Below are 19,446 nucleotides of genomic sequence, written 5' to 3' on the forward strand. Positions count from 1 at the left end.
TTTAATTAGACAAGGAAAATGAGGCTTCTTTAAAATTCTTACTTGGTATTAACTTCTGTCACAAAGCAGCCTAGCGTAATTGGTAAAAGTGAAAAAGTGATTACTGAGGCTTAAGCTTATTTATCACAGCTGTTGCACTTTTACAAAGTGAGTTTTATGGTGTTAAACCCTTCGCCAGGGCAGTTCAGACCCCGGAGCATGGATTCCAGTGTTTTCAGAAACCACCTCTAAGAAGCTGCAGTAACAAACAGTCTGGGTGGGGACGTGAGGCGAGGAGAGGAACGCACAGCCACCCGCTGCAGCCCACCAGGTCCACCGCCTGGGTGCCTGTTCTCCCCGGTCCTGTCTTCTCTGCCACTTTAGAATCAGACGGTCATGGCAGGTGAAGGGGCTCTCAGCTCGGTCCCTCTAATCTTTGGCAAACAACTTGCCCAGGGTCACACAACCAGTTACCAGCAAAGCCAGTTAAACCTAGGCTGCGTGATGCCCAAGTCACAGAACTTTTCTGTCTCCAGTAAGCTAATCAGAAAGAAAGCGCAGCAGCATCTCGGGAGCTGGAACCAGCAGTGTTCCTCCCAGCGCTCTGTCTGGGGCTGTCCTGTGGCCTTCTTGCTTTCTCACTGCACTGGTCACTTGCATTTCCCTCCTCATCTCCCCAAAGCTCCAAACATCCAGAAGGCTTCCTGACTCCATCCTGCTTCAGTCACTAGAGGGCTGACTGCAGCGGTAGGAGGCACCAGGTCCAACTAACTGCATGCCAAGAGAGACACCTCCCCACACTAACAACTGAAGAATTTTAGGAGGCACTTTCCTCAACTCAAGTGGACCAAAACTTCCACCTAATGAGTGGTTGTTAGCAATGAGCCAGTCTCTGTGTGGGAATCCAAACACTGAGGACAAAACAGACCGAATCTGCAAATAACCTACCATCAAGGGGACAAGAAAACGATTTTTCATTATTTGGTAAAATGTTAAATGAAAGCTCAGAGAACAATAGCACAAACACACATGTACTCCCGACCCAGACATCTAAGTTTTGTCATATTCATGTGGCTTCTCCCCAAGCCAGATCCCAAATAAATAAAACCGGTATTACAGCACGCCAGGGTCTTTGTGACTCTGGACTACCAGGCTGGGGATTCCCCTGCATTGCCCTTTAGGAAAAGACTAGATTAGACATATTGGGAGATACAGGAGTTGGAGAGTAGGATTGGTAAAATCCTTCCAAGAATTCAAAGGCCCTACATATTTCATGAAGCCTCTTCACCTGATAAAGGATCTGGCCCTCTAACTCCGCCTCAGCTGCCGCACCCTCCTTAGAGTCCATGTGGCCGGCAGGGGGTGGGCTGCCTGCAGTAAGCGTCCCAAGACCTGCCCAGCCAGGGTCTGAAGCACGGGGCGGGCTGAGACCCCCTCGGGGAGGTCCTCACTGGGGATGCACGCCACTGTCCTTGCCTCGTGGGTTCCAACTTGTGTCTCCTTCCAACGGCCGTCCACTCCTCAGGACGGTGACCTGGGCCGCTCCTTACCTGTCCGAGGCAAGGCCTGGGTTGCCTGCAATGGCCTGTCACACCGAGAGGGGGCACTTGGGACATTTCCTTTCCTTCAAGTTCTCTGTTTTTCCACTCTCCAGTGATAACGATCAAACCTATCATGTTTTAAACAAAATGTGCAATTTTTCCATAATTACACCTCAGTAAAATTTTTTTTTTTACGTAACTGATTCTTCCTTTTAGCAGTCAGAAGACATCCCAAGATGACTCCATGCTGGTGGCTCTCAGAGTGGCTCCTGGGCCGGCAGCAGCCCCACTGGGTACAAACCTACAGTCATCTCCTAGCTGATTCATTTGATTTCCTTTTTGAAAGCAGGGAATGACAGCTTAGCCCCCAAGAAGTCCAGGCTGCATCCGTGGGCTGGATAAGGGTTTGCGGGTGCTGGGTTCCCCTTGGGGCTCCCTGGGACCTCAGGCTGCACCCAGCCTGACCACCTGCCATCAGCACTTCGGAAAATGCTGCTTATCCTTCTCACACCTTTGGGACGCACCGCCGGCCGCCTGCCTCATGGGCGGTGCCGAGGCACATGCTGGCTGGAGCAGCCAGAGCCAGTCTCCCCCACCCCCAAGCAGGCCAGAGCTGTCGTTATGAATGTTTGGCAGACATATTATCTACAAGCTGTTAAACTAGGTTGAATAATAATAACAGCAGGATAATAAAACTACAGGTTACTGGTTTTGTCTGTGCCCAACTTAAATTAAGCAGTTGCAAAAGATAATTAGAGACATAAAGGCCTAGACATAGAGTCAGCTTGTCATGTGGTAGGAAAGATTTGTAATCTTTAATCACATAACACATAGAGAGCTATTCAAGCCTGCCCATAAACTTGGTTGTTGTTCAGTCCCTAAGTCATGTCTGACTCTCTGCAACGCCATGGATTGTAGCATACCAGGCACCTCTGTCCTCCACTATCTCCCAGAGTATGCTCAAATTTACGTTCACTGTCCATTGCTGTTCCATGTCCAGTTTTAACTGTTGCTTCTTGACCCACATACAGGTTTCTTAGGAGACAGGTAAGGTGATCTGGTAGTCCCATCTCCTTAAGAATTTTGTTCATCCCTTGAGTCAGTAATGTTATCCTCTCATCCTCTACTGCCCCCTTCTCCTTTTGCCTTCAGTCTTTCCCAGCATCAGGGTCTTTTCCAATGAGTCAGCTCTTCACATCATGTAGCCAAAGTATTGGAGCTTCAACTTCAGCATCAGTCCTTCCAATGATATTCAGGACTGATTTCCTTTAGGATGGACTGGTTGGATCTCCTTGCAGTCCAAGGGACTTTCAAGAGTCTTCTCCAACACCACAGTTCAAAAGCATCAATTCTTTGGTGCTCAGCCTTCTTTATAGTCCAACATTCTCACATGACTACTTGAAAAACCATAGCTTTGACTAGATAGACGTTTGTTGGCAAAGTGATGTTTCTTCCTCTTAATATGCTGTCTAGGTTTGCCATAGCTTTCTTACCAAGGAGCAAACATCTTTTAATTTCATGGCTGTAGTGATTTTGGAGCCCATGAAAATAGTCTCTCACTGCCTCCACTGTTTCTCCATCTATTTGCCACGAAGTGATGGGACCAGATGCCATGACCTTAGGTTTGAATGTTGGGTTTTAAGCCAGCTTTTTCACTCTCTTCACCCTCATCAAGAGGCTCTTTAGTTCCTCTTCACTTTCTGCCATTAAAGTGGTACCATTTGCCTATCTGAGGTTATTGATATTTCTCCTGGCAATCTTGATTCCAGCTTGTGAATCATCCAGTCTAGCCTTTAGCATGATGTACTCTGCATATAAGTTAAATAAGCAGGTGAAAATATCCAGTCTTGTTGTTCTCTTTCCCCAATCTTGAGCCAGTCAGTTGTTCCATGTCTGGTTCCAACTGTAGCTTCTTGACCTGCTACAGGTTTCTCAAGAGGCAGGTCAGGTGGTCTGGAACTCCCATCTCTTTAATAATTTCCCACAGTTTGTTGTGATCCACACAGTCAAAGGCTTTAGTGGAGTTAATGAAGCATAATTCCCTTGCCTTCTCCATGATCCAGTGGACGTTGACAATTTGATCTCTGGTTTCTCTGCCTTTTCTAAACCCAGCTTGTCCATCTGGAAATTCTCAGTTCACGTACTGCTGAAGCCTATAAAACAAGGGACTCATTTCACATGTGGCTTCTAAGAATCACTAGAACTTCTATACACACAACTACGGACAAGTAGGTAGGCAGTTTCTGTAACATCTCATAGTAACTGTTGGATTTTTCTCATTCTTTCCCATTTGCCATGGAAGAGCCTAGATTTAATACCCAAATGCAATGGTTCTAAGGGAGCCTGCAAACCAGCAGTGTCTACATTATCTGCATTAGAAGCACAGATTCTTAGGCTCCATCCCAGCTCTAAGGCATCAGAAACTCTGGATGGCTCGGCAGTATTTTAACTAGCCCTCTAGGGAATTCTGATGCCCACTCAAGTCTGAGCCCCACACCCAGTAATGCACACAGTGGTGCACCAGAATTCCACACTCCGGGAATTGTGCACATTTTGAATTTAGAACGTGGAGGTCCTCAGTCACGCACAGTCCTACCCAGTCTCCACATACCTGGTATCCCCACCGCAGCCCCGTTTCTTTCTGCTCCCAGGCACACTCATCATCTGGGCTCCCATGCTGGCTGACTCTGGTGCTGGCGTGTTGCTGGCCCCTTTCTGGTGCTCCAAAAATATGTGTTGAATGGGGAAGCAATCCTCAACTGATCAGCTCCAAATTTTACCTGATTTTGTAAACATCTCAGTAAAGAACATGAGGGTGGAGTCTGTGCAGGTTGTGTCAGGAACCTCCCAGCAGCACTAGGCTGGGGTTCGGCTGCATCAGGAAGACCAAAGAACTGCTCTCAGGAGCTTTATTACTGTTACCAGGGTCCAGTCTGACTGGAAGAACAGCTCAACTTACCTATCATGTAATGCTGAGGTTCTACTAAGCAAGCATTTTATTTCTGTCCATTGAATCCACTGAAACAGAAGGTGATTGAAGAACATTTTAATTTATAAACATTTTAAATAAAGAAGGTAGTAATGGTTATCAGTTAATCTCAGGTCAGGTCAGGTCAGATTTTTTTTTTTTTCTGGAACCTCCTAATAACTTCCTAAACATCAAGCATTTCCATGAAACTAGGCAGTTAATTACAGGCTTTATGAGTAAGTGCTCCTACAGAATAATATATGGTTTAGACGTTCCATACTGGAGTCTGTATACTTGTCCTTTTATCTTAACGCATGGAAGTGTCAAGAACAAGGGGTTACATACTTCGGGGAGCCAGCCTGGCTCAAGAGTGGGAACTGAGATGGCATCCCCTGATCTTGCTTGCCGTGGTCCCCTGCAGGGCCCATTCTGGCAACAGGGACCCTCTGGGTGGCCTCAGGCAGATGAGTAACATCAAGCCTCACCATCCAGGACCCTCCAGGTTGCTCCTGTTCCCACCCCAGTCCTGAGACAACACGGGACCCTGCAGAGGACTGAGCCCGTGGTGACATGGAGGCTAGACCAGCCCACATTCCCTGCTGCCAGGCCTCAGGCAAGGCTGGCAGCCTCTCCTGGGTCTGTGGCATGGGACCCCTAGGTCCCCTCCAGGTTCACAAGTCTCTCTGCACCCCCTTCTCACTGAAGACAGAGCCTGGTCCAGGACCAATATGGAAACAGTTAAGCCAGGAAATGACACGGTGGGGGAGGAGGGTGCCCAGGGAGCAGCCCCCAAGCCCTAGCCTCGTCAGGGCTCGAGGGGGACTCTGCGCCTGGGAGGCAGGAAGTCAGCACTATGCTCGTCGCTGACCTCAGTGTGGCCCTTGGGCAGGACCCCCAAGGTGGTGGGCAAGCCGCCCTTGGCACTGGGCTGGTGGGGAGGCAGATGCTCAGAATTGCTCCGGGGTCAGCCAATGTGCCGTTTCTGACCCTAGGGAGCTACATATCCCTCTGACGACGTGACAGCCTAGGCTCTACTCCCTGGAAAGGTCGTGTATGCACACACACAACCTCCGCACACACTGAAGGGGGTTTCCTAGTTCTGCATGGAGAACTCGAGGAGCAGAGGCAGAGGAAAAACAGCAGCTGGGACCTGTGATGAGAGAGGCAGTGGAAGCTCCTGTTGGGAGGAGGCACGAAAACCTGGCCCGGCAGAGCTGGGGGGGGCGAGCGGGGTGGGAGGACTCCAGGTCAGCCCTGACTGTGCAAGCGATCAGGATACCCACGGAGCAGAGGGGAGGCGAGCACTGCGTGGGAGGAAGTGCAGAGCCCACTTCCGGCCTTCTTGCCTGGCCCCAGGGCTGTGAAGGGGCTATCTACCTGCCTCCTCACTCCCCAGACATCTGGGAACCACCACTGCCTGCCTCCTCACAGGTGTTGGTCCTGCTGGGCCACAGAGCCTAAGGCAAGGCCAGATCCCTGCCTTCCAGATGCTTCTGGTGTGGCAGATGGACACATAGACCACTTTCTCCCCTGGAAAGAACTGCAGGGCGACCCCTTCAACAAGGACTGGGAGGGAAGGGCATCCTCACGGCCAGGACAGGAATGTCTTGGAGAAGCCGCCCAAGGGACACCAGCCTGGGAGAGGCTGAGTGCCCAGCAGGGTGGGACCCCTCCTGTGCTCCCACCAACCACAGGACTACAAGCTCCCACATCACAGCTGGTACCAGCCCCCTCCATCAGCCCCTCAGCTCCCATCCCCTCCAGACATGACCAGCCCAAGTTACTGTAAGTCCACAGGCGGCCCTCAACACAGAAGCCCTGCTTACAACTACACAACTACAGCTGACCTCTCTGCAGAGGGGCCACAGGCCTATTCCCCTCCCTAGGGAGGAGAGAACCATACTCTCCTTCCTAACACATTTCTTTCATCAGAACCTCATACTGCCATCTCAGGCATTCTTTCTAAGCCACACACACACAGACACACATTCCTCTGGGCTAGATGGCATCACACACCTGTCATTTACATGTTATGGAGCAGATATACCTAAGGACGGACTTAGGAATCAGGACAAAAGACAAGCATTCTGAACAGGCTCCAGCAGAGTTGCTGCTTCTGAGGCCACGCTGGGTTGGGATACAGCAAAGCTGGGCAGGCTTGGGCAAGGCAGTGTCCCACGTTTTTAAAGGGCCCAAGGCAAGGATGCGATGGCTACCAGCTCTGCCTGGCTCAGAGCCAGGCTCCTGGGGCACCTTGTCTGTCATCAGACTGTGGCCATGGCCCTGGTCCACTGCTCCCAAGGGGCCTGCTCTCCCCACATGGAGAGGCCAGAGGCAAGGGACTCGAATCTCTCCATCACTGACATTACTAGGAGCTGATGAACTAGGAGGCCCTAACCCCCTATACCTCATGCTCGAGAAATACCTGCCGGGGTGGGGATGTGTGGCGACTATCACTGGGTTCAGCAGGAAGCTGAAAGAGAAATGACTACCTTGATGCTGATGTATCCACTGTAATTTTAACCGTGAGACCTCAAAATGTTCTATGAACAGTATATAGAATCAATGACCTCAGCCTCAAAGACCGATAAATCAGGGTAAACTGACAAATGATGTCCTCCAAGTCGGCAGCTCCACTTAGCTCACCATATCTAAATGAATTTTCTATTTGCTGGAGATCATTCTCTGACGATAAACTTATCAATCAGCTTCTTACAGGAATTTCAACTGAGGCCTCTAGGTAAGAAACACCAATTTTGAAGTGTACACAAGTGCTATGTAACACAAGGATATTTATGTCAGTTCAACCTTAATTCTAAGTCAAAACACCCAAGTTCCTCTCTCTACTCCTATAACTCTCAAATGGAAAAATAAACTGTGAATGTGAGGGATCATAATATATGATGAAAAGATGGTGGTGGATCAATCTCGTAGCTGCCTGTAATGAAAACTGAAACAAACAAAAAAGCTGAGTATAAACACCACTGGCATCTCTGTGAAGCCTCATACATGCAGTTACTCAACTTGCCCTGTAAACACACAATGAAACAAAACCAGAGGCTGGCAATGCTGTTCCTAAGGTTGCCCCCCAAACCTAATTTCTTACAGTCAAGATTATTCAAAAAGCACAGTGAAACCAAGATGGAACTCTCAGCAAGTGTTTTGTAGGAAATTAGTCTTGTGGATGCATGGGCTTTAAATCCAGAAGGGACAAAGTCCTGAGCCCAGCCAACTTTCGCCAAAACGTATCTCATTCCATCACTGCTATTAACAAGTAGCCGAGTTCTGTTCCACAGAAAGCACACCTGACATGAGTGAGGGCTAAGCTGCTGGCAGGCCAGGATCGTGAGGACCCCGGGGCTGGGGAGCTGGGGCCGAGCCTTCACCGGCGGTCACTGGGGCAGGGCCACAGCTCCCAGCCACCTCAGTCCTCCACTCGTTAAGAGAAGGGCTCCTCTGCCTGTAAAAGAAAGGGTTTGGACTGGATTAACTCACGTGAAGAATAATGACCAAGTGCCCACTATGCGAGGGAACCAGGCGGGCACAGCAGAAAGGAGCAGCGGTGAGACGCCGTAGCCAGCAGGGCTCCTCTGCTCCCCAGACAGGGAGGGCGTCCACGGCGCATGGGAGAGGGCGAGGGCACACTGTGGGTGGCAGGCCGGGCGCTGCACCTCAGTCCCCACCGAGCCACCCGGAGACGCGAGGGGGTGCAGCTGTGACCCGTGAAGACACCTCAGTGCACTGGACTTGCAAGGGGAGGCGGGGGAGCCTTCAGAGGCTCAGCACACTGTGGGGGCCCTGGGAGGGGGACTCCCGGCGGGCAGGATGCCCCACGACCAGAGTCCCGGGGCTTGTTTGGGAGTCTGCCACCCCAGTGCCTGCATGTCACAATCATGGGGGTCCGCTGCTCAGGGACCATGTCACTGAGGGGAGGGGAGGGCTGAAGGGTGGGGGCGCAGGAGAGGAAGGAACAGCAAAACACAGTCTTGGCAGGAGGTGCCTGAGATCTGGAGCTGAGAAATGCTGATGCTGCCGTCCACACAACCCTGGGCTCCTTGGAGGCCTGAGGAAATAAAGTAACAGGCTGACAACCAACTGCCACATGCTCCTATGGCTCTTTCAGCAAATACTGTGTGAGATCCAGGCAAATGAGACCCAGGATCTGTCCTTAAGGAGGTCACTGTGCAATGGACTTAAAGAAAATGACTTTTTCAGAACATCGGTAGTAAAGAAATTTTTTAAAAAATATAAAAAAGAACATTGGGAATAAACTAGGAAGAAATGCAATTTGTTCTCTCTGGTGCTACCCAAGATGGAAAACGGATATAGCCCAGTCTTATTCGTCTTCTTGAATGATATTGCACTATATTTCCTAATGATATTAAGCTGCATTTCCATCCATGTAAGGAGGGAACTAAAAAAAACTTAAAAAAAAAGCAGGTGGGTGAGGCCATGACTTGTGCACATGTGTATACTTCACTAAAGGGTTAAGGGGACAGAAGCAAGAGAGGGAAAATTTAGAAAACCTCTACAGAAATACAAAATGGTCATGTACAGTAAGTCTACCCCTACAAGTATTTTCTTTTTTTCAGTAAAGAAAAAGAAAATTAAGTGGTGACCTGACCCAAAACTATCAGAGGAAGAAAAGCAACATTAGTTCAAGACTGAGAAGCAAGAAAAATCTGAGTCTGTTTGCCAGATAAAATAGGAAGTATCTGCAGCTGGATTCCCTGTGCCGGTCACAAAGCGTCAGTCTACTCACCACATAACTGAGCTTCTCAGCTTCAACTGACCCCCTTGTCCAAACGAAGCCATCTCACTTCTGATTCATAAAATACTATTTCACAGTAAGTGAGTCACTTAACGACTACCTAATGTAACATAAATTACACTTTTATGCATTTAAAACAATTTCCTAATTAAAGGAAACATTAAAAAAAGGTTCCGAGTGTGATTTTTAAGATGCTGGAACAAACCAAGATTAAATATAAAATATATTATAATAACTACACATGATTACATGATTTCTTTTTGAGACCGTATCTGCAACAGAGGAGAAATATTTTGCTTTAATCTGATCCTTTACTTCTAATGGTTTATGGGTCTTCAGAATTGATAAAGCACTGAGCCTGCGGGTGCAGAATTGAAACCCAGCAGGAGACACTCAGGGCACAGGTGAGTAAGAAATGGAAACAGCAACACTTGGTAGAAGACACTTCACAAGAGGAGCTCACGCACTGCAACAACACTGCCACTTTTGGGTTTTATTCACACAATGGTCTCCCATAGGACTTCAGTCTTTTCAGATGGGATTGAGCATTGTTAACTGTCACTCAAAAATCAGTTTTTCCGGAAGATAAATATCTACAAAATGTACCATGATCTTAGAGAAATATAAGACTTTGATCACTGTTTATCAGCAGAGCCATATGCTGGTTGACCTTTTTGTTTTTATCTAAGAATTAAGAGATCTTACTATAAACCTTACTAGTAACGACAAAATAATGATAAAATAAAGCCAAACTGTCTTTGTATCTTAGGAGTCTACATCAACCTAAATAACAGTATCTGGCAGTGGATATTTAAAATCTTTACTGGCATTGAAGCTAATATAAATTCTGACATCAAAATTTGTAAGATGTGTTATGAGAACACAAAGCCACAATGTTACATAAACACAAAATGATACAAGTCCACTTTCTTTTATCTTTGAAAGCCAACTACATGGGATGTGGAGATTTTTTTTTTTTATCAACTAGATAATCTGTTTTATCAATAGCTAGTAAGCCATTTTCTGTAAATTGTCTTTCAGCTGAAAAAACAATACCACTACTTACATCATATTGGAAAAGGAATGACCTCAAGATTTCCAAGCAACACAGCTATTTTTCACATCTGAACTCCCCTGCTGATCATTAGGAATAGTTTCAAATGTCCCATTCTTGGCTTCCATTTGTGCCAAATCCTGGACAAGTCTGTAACAAGGTTATGGCTGCAAAACACTGTGTTTCTGCACGAGGTGCTAAGTCGTCTGCCCTCCCTTCTTAGCACACCATCACTCATTAGTCTGAGGCCTCTCCTAAATCAAGCTGTGCTTATGGGATACAGAGGAAGTATGAAATCAAAGCTGTTTTGTTATATCTCTTGCAAGCTAATAAACTACCTCAAATTCATTATTTAACTGAATATACTGTTCTGTGCTTAGAGATGCTGTGGTCCAAACTCTGTCCTCAGTCAGAATGAGGCAAAGGTGAATATGGCCCCAAAAGGCTCAGTGGCGGATCAACAGGCAGAAGAAGGGGATAGATAGTCTTTTGTTGGAGGGTATTTGAAGAATGCGTTAAAAAGCAGGGCGGGGGTGGGGGTGGGGGTTCTTAAATGATCTAAAACAGTGCTATTTCCTGTATTACATTCTTACCCAATTCTTAATTATCTAAAATGCTGAGGAATAAAAGACAGAGTTCACTTTCTTTCTTTTGACCAAATAGCTGGAAGTATTAAAAAGTTAAAGCAGACTAGAAATAAAACACAGTTCCACTATGTTTTAAACCAGATTTAAGTGATTTTTTTTTTTAATTCAAACTGACCCAAAGCAAAACTTACATTACAAAGGAAGAACAAAATACATTATGATATAACACACTAGGAGTTACATGAGAGCTAAATTTGTGGGCCAAGGGCCTCATCCCAATGACACTCTGGGCTGATGTGCAATTCTGCAGCAAAGTTAGAACCTCAGTTTTTGTATGGTCCATTGTGGTAATTAAACTACACATTCTCATCTCGTAGGGTGTGTATCTGACAAACCAAGCTAGACTCCCTCATGCTCCAGATGTGTACTCTTGCTACTGCCAGAACACTGAATTCTCTAGCGGAAATGCTGCTCCAAGCATGACTGATAATGAATTAAAAAAACAAAATTGTCAAGTCTTCCAAACTAACAAGCGTGGATTATTCTGTAGTAAATAGTTTAGAAATATGGAAATTAAATAATCTAAAAAACACCCTTACTCTGCTGTACATTTATAAACACAAATATTTACACACACAAAAAAAAATCTTCCATTTGCAAAAGATGAGGTTTGCAGTTCATTAATAATCATAATATTTTATGAGCTGGTGTCTTTGGTGTACTTGCCAAATATATTTTTATAAAGGTTTAGTAACAGGCTTAAATAATAAATTTCAAAAGAAACACAGAAGGATCAATGACAAATTTGATACTATTCTGAACATTTCAGTCAAGATTCTGGAAAAACCAGTTGATTTTCTGAAAACATTTGTTCTCATTATGTTACTACAGAGTGCTTCTCTGCCAATCAAAGTGGAGAGCAGACCTGCACATTCATCCCTGTATTCCACCAGTTACCAACTTTGAGACATTTTAGTTACTGTTAAAGATGATATGTGATTGGGATTCTAGTAACAACAAAAATAAAACACTCTTTTCAAGCTTCCAGAAAAATCAAACTTCAAACAAATAATTGAATTACACACTTCTTCATTAAATAGAAACTCTGATTCCAGGAAGAGGTCTCATAATTTTTTTTTTCTCTTAAGTCTAAGGAGCAATACAGAGTAAAGAATTTACCTTAATCTGATCTTTTTTACTCGGAATTTCCTGACTCTCAGTGGTGAACTTAGTTTTGGAGACCTCCGAATGGCTGGGGAAAGAAAATCATTTTAAACTAACTGAATAAATTAATAGACACATGAGGAGATGAGCCCTGTGCGAACGTAACAGTAACATCACTGCTCAAAGGCAGGGTTCTGCCTGCCTTCCCACGTCCTTGTCTCCCTGGCCTGGGTTCAGGGAGAAGCAACACCATTCATTTCCAGCCAAGCCAGGTCCCTGATGTCAAGTGTGCCTTAGCTCTGACCTGGTTATTGGTTTCCAGAAGGAGAACACAGCTCAGCTCCTAGCTTCACAAGGACTCTCTCTCAGAAGATAACTTTTGGGAGATATTTTTATGGAAAAAAAAATCGGAACACCCATTTCTATCACACCTCAGTTACAGTTTTTGGATGGTTGCAAAACTGGCCACACATTGAGTGGTTCCCTGCGGAAGAGGCTACGTACCCCATCCTTGATCCCTCACATCACTCTCTTCCCGAAGCTGCCCACTGTTCAGAAACCTGCTCCCAGCCCAGGCCCAGCAGAGCAGGTATTTGATGCCAGAGCTACTTCACATCCAGGAGAATAAATTTTGTGCTTGAGGAAATATCACTGTTGGCTCTGATAATGGATAAAACCAGAGGAGACTCCTAATTCTACTTAGTTTTACTTTTCAGGTGAAATAACTTTATACTTAATGACTTAAAACTAGAAATTGAGACAAGAGAAGCCCTTTCTTTTGTAAACTTCTGATAATAAATTTATTACTAGTGTGTAAATATTCTGAAATTTCCCAAAGCACTAAGAACAATACTGGGATAGTTTTAAAGCTTCTGGAACTAATATGATGACACATCAAGCACAGGGCTCATTTCGAAGGGCATCTCCATAGATTCCTAATACCTCTGGAACCACTGTTATTCACACTTTATCATATTCATGTTTACACTGCAAACATATGCCGATCAATCCAGAAAATAACTGTTCTGAAGAGCGTCACTGTGTATAACTTTAAAATAGATACGAAATGCTTAATTAGCATATTAGAAATTAACCAGACTTACAAATGTGCACCCATTAGAAATTTTACCCTTTAGACATTTTATTTCAGCTGGGAAGAAATAAACACCATGAAACCATCCCAAATTATTTATCCATTAAAGCCAAATGATTTAACAGTATTTTGGCTATTTTTAGGGAATACTCTACCACCAGGACATGAAATTTTCTGCTTAAACTGAAGTAAAAGACAAAGCTTAAAATGGAAATTGCAACTGACACTATGTTCTGCAATTAAAATTAAAGTGGCAGTTCCTGTTCTTATAGGCATGTCAAAGCCAGCTGTGGAATGAGGAACATCAAGTGAAATAATGGATAAAATACACCAGAAAGAGTTTGCACTGGAGGCACTATTTTAAAAACAGAATACACGGGCTTTATAAAGTTTTTTCTTTCCCGTTAATTGTTTTAAAAGCACGATTCAACTAGAGACAGAGGTTGAGACTCAACATCTCTGGGTAGTGTACTACAGCTGTTAAAAGTGAGTTAGAACGAGCACACCAACGGAAAGCAGGGGGCTGGGTGTAAGTCATCCAAAGCTACATTAATTAGGAAACGAACAGTTTGAAACAGCCAATTTTTACTCATTAAAATGAATGAGGTGACGGCATTACTTAAAAAATTTCTTAGGGCATTTTCCAGTAGGACCCTGGATGCCCTGGCTGAAATTGTGCCTCCAAACTGTAACAAGTGCTCTGCTGGTTTATAATATTGTGCACGCCAATGAAACCATAAATTTGGAAAGGGTCAATTCTCCACTCCAAACTTGCTTGTGTCATTTTGGAAAAACAATTGTTTTAAATGCAATATTGTATAGAAAGCTTGGACCTCTTAAACTTGGACCAAGAAACCAAATTAAGACCTTCAAGCATGTGGGGTGTGTGTGTGTGTGTGTGTGTGTGTGTGTGTATAAAAACCTCTCCCCTACAATGAAAACCAACCAAACAAACAAAAAAACCTGTAAGTGTATACCTGCTTTCTGACTTCACAGCAAATCAGAAATTGCATAGGATATACTTTGTGCAAGGCAAAAAGCCTTTTAAGTATCTGGAATATAACTCCTAATCTTGCTCACAGTTCTCTGTGTATCAGATATCATCAAATTTGTGTTTTAAGTAGTCTTTCATGACCTTGGCAATTGGTAGTTCATCAAGTAGTTTTAGGTTTTGAAGGCCTATACACTGTCGAATTTTAATTCGGCACAGGTCCTGCAAGTTTCTGGGCTGTCCTAAAAAGACAGAAAAAAGAAAATGTTACAAAGCTGCAAAACACAACATTTAAGGAGGGCTTTAAGGTTCTGAAAGGAGTATTTTATTTCACTGGGAAGTGTCTCTCTACAGACTTTACATGCAAAGGAGCAGAGAGATGAGCTAGGAGGATGCATCCTGGGTACCATTACATGGCATCTCACTGATCCTTTTCACAGCCCTGGATGGTGGGTAGTTTCACTTCCATTTGACAAATAGGGACACTAAGGATCAGTGATTTTAGTCAACTGCTCAACATCAGACAACCAACTGAAGTGTTTGAGACTAAAACCAGTTCTTCTGATTCTCAGCCTGGTTTTCTTACCATTACAAATCGGAATGTCAGCTCTTGTCCCAGGTAGGCCTCTAATATGCGGGTTGAACCTGTGTGAGCAAATCCCTCTTCTGGGCCTCAGTGACTCCACCTGAAAAGTGAGGGAACTAAGTTCCTCCTATCAGCTCCCTGTCCAGGGCATGGACCCCAACCCCAGGGAGTTCTCCCAAATGAGGTGTGCCCCTCTGTTCCCCATGATTCTAAACACAGCAGAACTCTGCTGTGGGGAGAAGGGAATGGACTGGGAGGGCGGGTAGGGAGGTGGAAAAGGTATAGCAAGCTATCCTGAATTTTCATGTCTTCAAACATGCCATCCTGACCATCTGCCAATAAAAACCTATGTTAAAAATGAACTAAAAAAAAAAAATTACACATTGTAATTTCTTTCACCTTTGAATACTGTGTTTCACCAAAACAAAAGAGATGACCACAAACAAGAGCAAAATTCTTTGCTACCGAGCCTCAGAAGCATTTGGATTCACATAAATTTCTACTTTCATATTAAATGGCAATAATGATACAAATTAACATACGTTGAATGTGTACTCTGTGCCACGTAGTCTTACAGGCTCCTGACATACACTAACTTGTTTTTATCCTTTTACGAGGGAAGTACTTTGATCATCAACCCCATTTTACAGACTGCTTGCATCTCCAACATTAAGTAACATGCTTAAAGTCAAGAACAATGCCATACTTCAGCAGTTCTCAAACTTTTGGTCTCAAAACCTCTTTACACTTTAATTACCATGCAAGAAGTTAAAACAGAAAGTTCTGAAATACATATTAATTCATTTACAAATAATAAAGATAAGCCTATTACATGTTAACATAAATAACATTGTTATGAAAGTAGCAATATTTTCAAAAATAAACAAAAAGAATGGCATTTTTTCCCATTTTTGCCGGTTTTTAAAGGTCTGGATGAAAGGATAATAGCTGAAGTCTCATGTATGCTCTCATATCCAATCTGCTGGGATGAAACCACATCACCCAGTCTCTGAGGAAGTTCACTTACTCTCATAAAAGAAGGAATGTGGAAAAGACAAATAAATGTCTCAGTATTACAAGGAAAATCATTTTGGTCTCAATATCCTGAAAGGGTCTGGTTAACTCCAGGAGTCCCCGGGCCACACGTGAGGACTACTGCCATACTTCATACTTACTTGAATTGTACCTGTTAACAGGGATCACCATTATTAAAAAATATAAATGAAAAAGGGTCCTTAAAACTCAGACCTCTGCACTGTAAGGCCTGTATGATCATGCGCTTTCCGAGAGGCCCTAAATACATGGTCTCCTAACAGAATCACAGCTGAAGCTACTGCTCTCCTCAAGGACGGCTGTAAGCCAGCGGCATGGATCTCCATGGATGTCCACCTAAGGATTGTGCGAGGCTGCTGTGCGTCTCTTGGTGAGGCTATATCCTCCTCACCATCCAGATCTCCGCTAAACAGGCCACTTCATTAGAGCAGACGAGGTCAGGTTCCCTCTCAGATACTTTCTGAGTTCTGTTTCTCTGGAGTACTGAACATGGCTATGATTTCACATTTACTCGGTGATTACCCACTAATGCCCATCTTCTTCCTTATACATTCCATGAGGGTAAGACGATTTCTGGCTGCCAACACCTGACACAATCAATACTCAACAAATACTAGCTAAACAAATGAATACTTAATAGGCTTGTCCTAAGAGTATAAAACAGTCAACTAACTCATTGCAAAACACACCCATGTCAACAGTAAATCATTTCTTATCATTTGTTTTGAAATATTTTTCTTCACCATTCATGGGCTACCTTTAGGAAGAAAATAAATTATCAGTCATTTTTCAATAAATGCTTAAGCTATTTGATCTACAAATGCAAACCAGAGTATGAATCATATTTGAATCTTTTTTTTTAAAGAATCTGATTTTCCTAAAAGATGGCAGGTTCTTTTGAAGTACAGTATTAATGAAAAGAACAACCACAATGTATTCAAGGCAAGACAGATGAGATAAAATTGACATATATAAATACACATGTATACTTAAAAGAAAACATCATCTAACAATGTGGAAAAATTCTATTACTGGAATTTGCTTAACTAAGGTAGAAAAGATGGAGACAAAAGGTCTTGTTTTGTGGAAGATTACACTCTCCAAAAATGAGCACAGTATCTCCAAAGACCTCACGCTCTTCTTTAATAACATGACTGGATACCCCAGTGTTAAGAGACAGTATCTGGGTTCCCTCTCCTAGAAACTGACTATGGTGAAACTCATTAATCAGAGCTCCCAACTGACTCTTGAGACATTCACTCTTGGCACACAACTATCACCAGGCCATTAAGTCTACAAAAAGGAACTGAGGTCACCGCCCAAAAGTCCAGGCTGAGCTCCTAGCCAACTGCCTGCACAACTAGCCAGGCATCACAGTGAGACATTTTGAAGGTGGAAAGACCCCAGTCAAGTGGAGTGACCCCAGCAAGATGACAATGCTTGGTGCAGAGAAATAAAATAATCAACTATTATCATTTTAAGCCACTCAATTTTGCAGCATTAGATAACTGAGATTCTGGACTGTGGAAGTAGGGTGTTACCATTAAAAAAAAAAAAAAATCTAACAGGTAGCTTTGTCATTGGGACCGGGAAGGGGGAAGAGCTTTGACAAGGCTGACAGTCAGGGCTAAAAGTTTTTAAAATGTTACTAGAAGCTAGAGGAAAGGGAAGATATAGTTTGGCAACACTGTCACCTGGGGTAAGGTGAAAACTGGAAATGCCCTAACAATCTAGGTAAGAAGATTTCCCAGGCAGAATATTGCAAGTGCCACTGGCTCTCCTCATTGGCTGTGATAAATCGCAAGCGGGCCAAGATGAGCCAGCAAGTTGAATTCAAGGGACACAGCTACAGAAAGCCACCATCCACAGGAACTACTGGTGCATGAGCCTTTCCAAGGGAAAATGCGCTTCCTATGCCTGAATATCAGAAAGCTTTACTCAATTTGCTACTGAATTCTCTTCTTCTTAAGCAGTGTATTGCAGCAGTCTCAATGTTTGAAGATTTCTTGACCATATGTAACTCCTGTCTGCAGAAATACCTCGAATAGTAAAAGCCACAGTTAAACCACCAACTGTTATACCCAGCAGCTCCTGGGTGAGCTACTTAGCCTTCTACCTTGGTTTCCACATCTAAGAACTGAGGATGACCTACACAATAGGCCTTACAAGCATAAGAAGTAGTTTTGGTAAAGTGCTTACAACAGAACCAAGACTTATAGAGTATTTGGTATATAAATGTTAAAACAGTAATTTTAAATACTGGAAGGATATAATGTTTTGCTTCTCCTTCTCAGAAAAGTAGAGGGCTCCTTCTTGGAAGGAGCTCTGTTTTCCTGCTGCTAAGATGGTAAGAAAATGAGTTGACAGTTTAATAGTAAAGGAGCATGATGCCCAGTTCTGGGCAAACTGATGGAAATTATATTCTGGAAATCACTACATGACTTGGATTAGGCAGAGATGGGGGAACCTTGTAGAAGAAGCTGTGCAGTGATGAAGTGAGGGATGTCCACAAATACACAGCTATGTCCTCACCTTGGCAGGTAGTGGCACTGGGTGAAAAGCAGGCTACATGATAAAAGGTAATAAAGACTACTCATTGCAATGATTACTATTTCCAAGACTATTTAAGGAGCCATTTTTTTTCCCAGGAAAATCATTTTAGGAATAGAGGATTATGACTGAATAAAGAAGTACAGGCATACCTCATTTTATTGCACTTTGTAGATACTGCATTTTTACAAATTGAAGGCTTGTGGCAACTCTAAGTCGAGCAAGTCTATCAATGCCATTTTCCCAACAGCATTTGCTCACTTCATGTTTTTGCATCACATTTTGGTAATCCTTACAGTATTTCAAATATTTTCACTATTATTGTACTATTATCTCTTATTATTTTATTATGTTATCTGTGATCAGATCTTTTTTTTTTTTGAAGCCACTGGCTAAAGGCTCAGATAATGATTGGCATCTTCTAGTAATAAAGTACTTTTTAAGCTAACGTATGCACGTTATTATTACTTTTTTTTTTTTTAGACAAAATGCTATTGCACACTTGGTATACTACAATATAGTGTAAATGTAACTTTTCTATGAACTGGGAAACCACACAATTTGCCTGACTCCCTGTACTGCAGTGGTCTGGAAAAGAACCTGCAACATCTCCAAGGTGTGCCTGTACTTACTTTCTTGTCAACACATCACTCAAAAGTACTTACTGAGCACCTACCATGTACTTAAAAATTCACTGTCCCAAAGATTAAAGGGACAAAGGAAAGAAGGAGACAGAGGAAAAGAAGGCAGAGAAAGAGAATAAAGGGGACAACAACAAAAATCAATACACATACACGCTGTTCACTAGGCGCCTCACTCCTGTGTGTTAAACAGCAACTGCCATGTTCAAGGGATCACAATAGGGGACACCTCTCACACAAACACACACAAAGTATAATTTAAGGAACTATAAATGCTATGGGGGAGGCAGAGACACTACAAACTATTATTCATGCTAATGAATTACAATGGGATTACATAACACTTCAAAGGGTTATTAGTCTTTCCACTTGGTAAGGAAGCCCATCATTAGTAATAATTGGGCTGGTATAAAATAGGAAATCAGCTTTTGAAGAGCCTGGTCTAGAACAAATTACAAAACCAGGGCT

The 19,446-nt window shown here is 43.6% G+C and overlaps 1 protein-coding gene across 5 annotated transcripts in view; it reads right to left on the reverse strand.

Annotated features, from left to right (window-relative positions):
• Positions 1-11,030: 11,030 nt before the first annotated feature.
• Positions 11,031-19,446, reverse strand: part of ASB7 (ankyrin repeat and SOCS box containing 7) — a 52,388-nt gene continuing 43,972 nt past the window's right edge. For 4 of the 5 annotated variants that reach the window (XM_020897239.2, XM_020897209.2, XM_020897218.2 and 1 more), the window contains one exon: positions 11,031-14,390. In XM_020897239.2, the coding sequence (XP_020752898.1) occupies positions 14,251-14,390 (140 nt within the window). In that variant the 3' untranslated portion in view covers positions 11,031-14,250. Of the gene's footprint in view, positions 14,391-14,734; positions 14,835-19,446 lie in introns of all 5 variants that reach the window. The other variant, XM_020897258.2, reaches the window with a different exon arrangement.

This window comes from Odocoileus virginianus, chromosome 16 (genome assembly GCF_023699985.2).
Source record: "Odocoileus virginianus isolate 20LAN1187 ecotype Illinois chromosome 16, Ovbor_1.2, whole genome shotgun sequence".
In the NCBI taxonomy this organism is placed as follows: domain Eukaryota; kingdom Metazoa; phylum Chordata; class Mammalia; order Artiodactyla; family Cervidae; genus Odocoileus; species Odocoileus virginianus.